The sequence below is a fragment of the Carlito syrichta genome, unplaced genomic scaffold, assembly GCF_000164805.1.
Source record: "Carlito syrichta isolate Samal-C Ts95f unplaced genomic scaffold, Tarsius_syrichta-2.0.1 Scaffold316419, whole genome shotgun sequence".
NCBI lineage: Eukaryota > Metazoa > Chordata > Mammalia > Primates > Tarsiidae > Carlito > Carlito syrichta.
The window spans coordinates 313,656-320,954 of NW_007260515.1; the positions used below are offsets into that span (position 1 = coordinate 313,656).

At 41.8% G+C, this 7,299-nt stretch overlaps 1 protein-coding gene across 1 annotated transcript in view; it reads left to right on the forward strand.

The window, feature by feature from the left end:
- Positions 1-7,299, forward strand: part of MYO1B (myosin IB) — a 179,669-nt gene that overhangs the window by 158,905 nt on the left and 13,465 nt on the right. The window contains exons 26-28 of the mRNA XM_021707169.1: positions 2,331-2,405; positions 3,943-4,077; positions 5,883-5,989. Of these exons, the coding sequence (XP_021562844.1) occupies positions 2,331-2,405; positions 3,943-4,077; positions 5,883-5,989 (317 nt within the window). The remainder of the gene's footprint in view (positions 1-2,330; positions 2,406-3,942; positions 4,078-5,882; positions 5,990-7,299) is intronic.

The window sequence follows — 7,299 nt, forward strand, 5'->3', positions numbered from 1 at the left end:
TTCATAAGGGTCCTAGGATTTTCAGAATGTTAATGAGCATTGGCTTCGCATTAAAATCACCACTGCATTAGCCCCAATGAGAGGTACAACCTACCTTTGGCACTTTGAAACCAGGCGTTGACTTCTCCTCTATGAAAGTCTTAGATGGCACCTTCTTCCAACAGACGACTATTTGGTCTACATTGAAAATCTGTTGTTTACTGTATCCACCTTCATCAATGATCTTAGCTAGATCTTCTGGAGAACATTCTGCAGCTTCTCCCTCAGTACTTGCTGCTTCACCTTGTACTTTTCTGTTCTGGAGACGACTTCTTACCTTAAAACTCACAAACCAACCTCTGCCAGCTTCACACTCTTTCTGCAGCTGCCTTACCTCTCTCAGCCTTCATGCAGTCCGGCTATGGAGAGAGTTAGGGCCTTGCTCTGGATTAGGTTTTGACTTAAGGAAATGTTGTGGCTGATTTGACATTCTTTCCAAGCCTCTATCTGCAATGAGGCCATTTTGCTTTCTTCTCGTTCAAGTGCTCACTGGAGCAGCACTTTTATTTTCCTTCAAGGACTTTACTTTAGCATTCATCACTTGGCAAACTATCTGGTGCAGCTTTCAGCCTTTCTTGGCTTTTGACATGCCTTCCTCCTAAGCTTAATCATTTCTAGCTTTTGATTTAAAGTGAGGGACGTGTGACTCTTATTTAAGCACCAAGAGGCCCAGTTTATAGAGTCATCAACTGGCCTAATTTCACTGTTGCTGTGTGTCAGGGAGGACTGAGGGGAAGGAGAGAGACATGGGAACAGCCTGTTGTGGAGCAGTCAGAGTAGACAAAACTTTGACCGATTAAGTTCCTCTTACAGATACAATAACAATGAAAAAGTTAGCGATACTGTGAGAATGACCACAGTGTGACACAGAGACACAAAGTGAGCATACACTGTTGGAGCCATGGCACTGATAGACTTGGTTGGTGCAGGGTTGCCACAGGCCTTCAACTGGTTAAGGAAAAAAGTTATATCTGCAAAGGGCAATAAAATGAGGTATGCCTGTAAGGGGAAGAACTGTCTGAAGGGTATATGTTCTTAACCCTTAATAACCTCTAGATGTAGGGAATGAGTCTGGACACCAATGCCCAGAGGGACCCCTTGGGTCTCCTGGCTGGTGGGAAGTGGCAGGCGGAAGGTGTACCATGAGCCCTGGGAGTTGTGCAGGTCAAGCACACGTGGCTCTTCTAAAGGCACCGGCAGCTACTCTGGTGCCCCTGTCCTTGTCATGTAGGAATGAGCCACACTGTTACTAGAGCTTAGGAAATTTTAAGAGAAAACTGAAGTCTGAATTTTTATGTTAAGGTCTGCACTAAAACATATAAAACATGTATCTATAAGCTGAATGTGGTTAGTAGGTTGCTGGCTTACAACCCCTAAGGTAGACATATTTTGAACATGTGCCGTTAAACCCAGAAAACTGGAGATAAAAGGAAAAGGTACTTACTGCCTGAATTATTCAAATAGGCTCGTATTTTGCAGAACTCTAACTTTCCCATTGATAGCTGGATGGTAATCAGTATTTAAAATATTTTCCCCTCGGTTTCAAAATTTAACTACATCATTTATTTATTCAGCGAGTACCTCATTTAGTTACAGTTATTTGTTAGACATTAGTACATGTCAAAGATATGACAGAGTTGCAAAGAAAAAAATGTGTGAACTAAAACTGTAATATGATGCTTTAAGTGCCCTGATAGCATTAGGTATAAAGATTTGTGGGAGTAGAAATAAGAGAAAGTTAATACAATGGAATGGAAGATCATGGTAGCTTAAAAGCTTCCTTTTAAGTTCTACTTTTTAGCACATTTAGCTCTCAGTGTTAAGTTCTACTTTTTAGCACATTTAGCTCTCAGACTTTAGCATTGCTAAAGTCCTATCTTCACATGCAAGACTTGGAAACTGTGATACAGTTCTTCAGACTTTTTTTTCCTTTTAAAAAACAATCTGAAGAGAAAATTACCTTAGATAATGTGTTCTGAAATATATTTTAATTTGTGCTGAGTTGGCAGCTGTGCTTGTAAAATGTTCCTTGTCAAATCATCAGGTTCTTCAAAAACTACTAAGTAAACTTAAAACATCACTTTATTCTGGTATTATCATTTTGCGCCTCTCAACTTCTTTCTTCGCTGACTTAAGACCTGCTGTCTGAAAGTGCTTCTGTTGTTTTACTAAATCCAGAAGGGACCCTTGTAAATTCACTAGTTCCACACATTTTCTTTGTTCAGAGAGGTCTATCTTTGTGTCCCTGTCATAGCCACACATTCACCAGTGTCATCTGCTTCTTTCTAAAGGTACGTAGGGAGTACAGGAAGTTCTTCAGAGCCAATGCTGGAAAGAAAATCTATGAGTTTACACTTCAGAGAATTGTAAGTCGATATTCTATGTGTATGAATAGCATTGTTGAATTACCTGCTTAATGGCATCAACTCAATAAAGCGTGCCTATTTTTAAATTGACAAAAGTGACTGTGATGCTGATGGTTATTAAATCATAACTGTAATACTCAGAGTTGTATCATCTCCCCCTAAATTCAGGTAGAACTGTGTCAGAGTTAGTGCCCCATATGTGATTAATTAAATGTTTGCCTTATTGGCCAGAGAGAACTCTGGGGAAGGTGGACACAAGACAGCCAAGTTCTTTCCCTGCTAAGCTGCTGTGAGCCACAGCAGGGCAAGCCAGTGGGCAAGGTGAGGGTGAGAGGTGGGGAGGAGAGGGAGGCCATGCAGCCTCCCAGGACAGGCTCCGATGTTCTCCTCTGTCTTCCAGGGAATTGTACATAGTGGTGAGCAAACTGTAAGTTCTGGAGCCAGTCAGCACTACTGCTTAGAGATTTGTGACTCCTGCAAGTTACTTAACTTCTGTGAGCCTCATTGTAACATCTGTAAAGTGGGGATAATAATAGCATTAATCTCATGGAGCTGCTATGAGGATTAAAATGGAGTGATGATGGCACGTGTTAAGTGCTCCAGAGCAAGGGTGTCCACTAGAAACTTGTGCAGTGATGAAAGGTGCCTAGAACTTGGTGGTATAGTGAGTCCCCTACATACAAACCTTCTAGTGGCAAACTTTTGAAGATGCAAATGTGCATTCATATGTCTGTAATCCCAGCATTTTGGGAGGCCAAGTTGGGAGGATTGTTTGAGGTCGGGAGTTTAAGACCCAGCCTGAGCAACATAATGACACCTTCTCTCTACAAAAAATTTAAAAATTAAGTTAGTTCACGTGTCTGGCATACACTGTCACGTGTGTGCATCCTCTACTAGTAGTTGTGCTTTTGTGTACTTGACTGTACAATACTGTATAGAGTACATTAGTATAGTACCTTTATTTCAAGCCCAGGATGTCCGGAAACAGGTGTAAAAGCAGCAGTGATGTAGCTGGCACTGTATAGCTGATTGTGTTAGTAGGGTACCTAGGCTGACTTCATTGGGCTTATAAAAGTATTCTTAGAACAGAACTCATTCATGTGTAAGGGATTTACGGTACAAGAGAGTAGCCATAAACCTCATGTGGTTAATGAGTGCTTGAAGCGTAACCCATGTGACCGAGGAACTGGATTTCTTTTTAATTTAATTGTAATTACTTAAAACGTAAAAGTAAATAGCACATGAGGCTCACGGCTGCCTCTTGGACAGCACCATTCTGCCACGGTGACTGGGGTTAGGGTTGATGTTGGCATGAGTATGAGTGTTAGTGTTCTTTTCTCCTAACCATTTTGGTCGCTCTCAGATTCCTCCAAACAGGACGGAGGAGAGGAATTCAGACTTCCCCGATGAGTTACAGTAATGCTATGGACTAAGTTTGATAAATTCCACGATAGACAGGTTGATTGTGATGTGTATAAGACAGTGTTTTTTCTGGTGTGTTTTCCTCAGCGATTATTTTCTGTCAAACCCAACACAGGTGCAAAAATACTTCTTGGAAATGAAAAGTAAGATGCCTTCCTTATCTCCAATAGACAAGAATTGGCCGTCAAGGCCTTACCTATTCTTGGATTCCACTCATAAGGAGCTGAAGAGAATTTTCCACTTGTGGAGGGTAAAACATGTCATGTTATTGTTTCTTCAGAGACTTCTTATATATTTGGGGTGTTGGAGAAATGTTATGTAAAATCAGATTTTTAATACATTCTTCCTTGACCTCAAAGAGGATTCCTTGAGGACTTTGGTACTTGAGAACCATGCACCATACTTGAGTTTCTGTGTGACGTTCCTCAGTGTCCCCAGCGTCCCCTGTGTGGTGGCCTTGTCCATGGCTGGAGGAGGAATCACAGGGCTGTCTTCCCACTCCAGATTCCAGTTGCTGTCAAGTAGCTCCGTTTTTTTGTATTTATCTGAAGCTAATACTGTAGAAGATGGGAATAATAAAAATTGAACACCTTCAGGCAACAGTTAAATTCTGCAAATTGGAAGAGTTCAATTTTATCTGATTTATAGAACACATACTCAGAGATACATGTGAACACACACTTTGGTGGATTAGAAAAAAGGTCTTAAAGTTCCCCCCAAAACACTGACAGTTCCCCTATCTGAAATAAAGAGAATCCATCTGAAATAAAGAGAATCCAAGGGCCTGGGTTGGTAGCTCATACCTGTAATCCCAGCATTTGGGGAGGCCGAAGTGGGAGGATTGTTTGAGGCCAGGAGTTTAAGACCCAGCCTGAGCAACATAATGACACCTCTCTACAAATAATTTAAAAATTAGCTAGGCGTGGTGGTACATACACTTGTAACCCCAGCTACTTGGGATGCTGAGATGGGAGGATCGCCTGAGCTCGGGAGGTCGAGGCTGCAATGAGCTATGATTGTCCCATTACATTCCAGCCTGAGCAACAGAATGAGACCTTGTCTCTACCAAAAAAAAATGTTTTTAATCACCTGAGTGTGGTGGCATGTGCCTGTAGTCCCAGCTATTCCAGAGGCAGAGGTGGGAGGATTGCTTGAGCCAAAGAGGTTGAGGCTACAGTGAGCTATAATTGTGCCACTGCACTTTAGCCTGGGTGACAGGGTGAGACCTTTTCTCTAAAAAAAATAAAATGAAGATAAGTATTGTGAAACTGGGTATCGTGTGTGTGTGTGTGTGTGTGTGTGTGTGTGTGTGTGTAAATGGAAATGTGTACTGGGTTGTGCTGCACTTTTACCATGAGTCTCTGGAAGAGCTATAGCCTCAGGACTAGGGGATCTCCAGGACTGACATGTGGTGGGAAGAAACCATCTCGCAGGACCCATGACCATGAGACCCTGGTATGTTTGAAAGGAGCCTCCTGACTTCTGCAGGACAAAGACTAGTCTCTATGCCAGGGACTCCCAACCCCAGGTCATAGAATGTATTACCGGTCTGTGGCCTGTTAGGAACCAGGCCGCACAGCAGGAGGTGAGTGGTGGGCAAACAAACTAACCCTCATCTGCACTTACAGCCCCTCCCCATCCCCCACATAACCTCCTGATCTCCGCCTTTTGTCAGATCAGAGGTGGCATTAGATTCTCACAGAAGTACAAACCCCATTGTGAACTGCGCATGCAAGGGATCTAGGTTGCCTGCCCCTTATGAGACTCTAATGCCTGGTGAATCCCCCCAGTGAATTCCCCCACCCTGTCTGTGGAAAAATTGCCTTCCATTAAACTGGTCCCTGATGCCAATAAGGTTGGGGACCACTGCTCTATGCCATTTCCAAGACCAACTTTTTAAAACCCACAAAGAAAAAATGTTTTTGGCCTTTTAAGTGAATATTCCATACATTTTCACTCTTCTTGTTGCTGTTAAATTAGCTTAGCATATTTAAGAACAAGTAATGATGTATTTCCTTATGATGTTTTGTTTTTTCTCCTTCTCATATCTCACAGTGTAAAAAATACAGGGACCAATTCACAGACCAGCAGAAACTTGTTTATGAAGAGAAACTAGAAGCCAGTGAACTTTTCAAAGACAAGAAGGCTTTATACCCATCTAGGTAACATAGTTTTGCTTTACTCATAAAGTTAGCATTGTAAAAGTTTCTCAGATATATCTGTAGGTCTTTTCGGGTGGAGTTGATGACCTCAGTGTTAGATGAGTGATTTTTAGTTTAGCAAATCACTGTATAATCATCTGGATATGAACACACACGAACACATTTGAGCAATGGCTTCCTTAGTGTACTGTAATGAGATGACAGCACTCCATTAGCATTAGCTGGAACACTTTCTTAAATAATTAGAGGTCGTTTAAAAATAAAAATTGTGTAGGCTATTAAGGTACACTGACATTATAAGTTCTTGTTAGTTTTCTATCGTTTTCAAAGACTAGCCAAATTTCTGCTGGCAACAGACTGTCATCATTCCAGTCTTCCTGACATAGCCAGCAGGTTCAGAAACTCATTTGTAAGGTAATGAAGAGTGAGCCAGTATCGCACTCTGAACATTGCTCGAGCCCTGGTTCCTGTTGCCCTTTGGTCTGCTAACTCATTGAACATGACCTCTGTGGCTGGTACAGCAAGTTCAGTTCCTTTTTTGGAGATATCATGAACTCAAAAAAAAGAAAACACCAATCACAAGTTTAACGAGTGACATCCATGGTAAAGGTTGCTTATCAGGGTGTTCTTATATCTCCTACATTCATCATTTCCCCCAGAATTCATCTGGCATTATAAGAAGTAGATTGTACAATTTCAAACCAAATCTATAACAACTTTTAGCGTCTCTCAAAGAATGGCCTCGAAATAATAGTGTCTCGTATGCTATGTATATTTGCAGGCATTGCATACGTTGTGTTTATATTCTCTGTGATGTTGTACAAGTCAAACACAGCGGCTAAAACCAAACATGTCCAAAGTATATATTCAGACAGGAAAATTGTCTCTGTGCTTGTTTCAGCATTAGTTTTATTCAACTTTTTAAAAATATATTATTAATTAACCTAAATGAACATTCCTCTGTAAATGACTCGAAACAGCAGGCTGCAAAATACATTTTTGAAGAAATAAATTAAAAGACTGTTAGTATTTTTTATTATTTAAGACACATTTGAAAATGAACAAAAAGCCAGGCTCGGTGGCTCAACCTGTAATCCTGCGCTTTGGGAGGCTGAGGTGAGCGGATTGCCTGAGCCCGCGGGTTCGAGACCACCCTGGGCGACTTGGTGAGACCTCATCTCTACAATAAATCAAAAATCAGCCGGGCGTGGTAGTGCACGCCTGTAGTTCCAACTACTTGGAAGGCTGAGGCAGAAGGATCGCCGGAGCCCAGCAGGTCGAGGCTGCGGTGACTGGGAGTGGCCACTGCG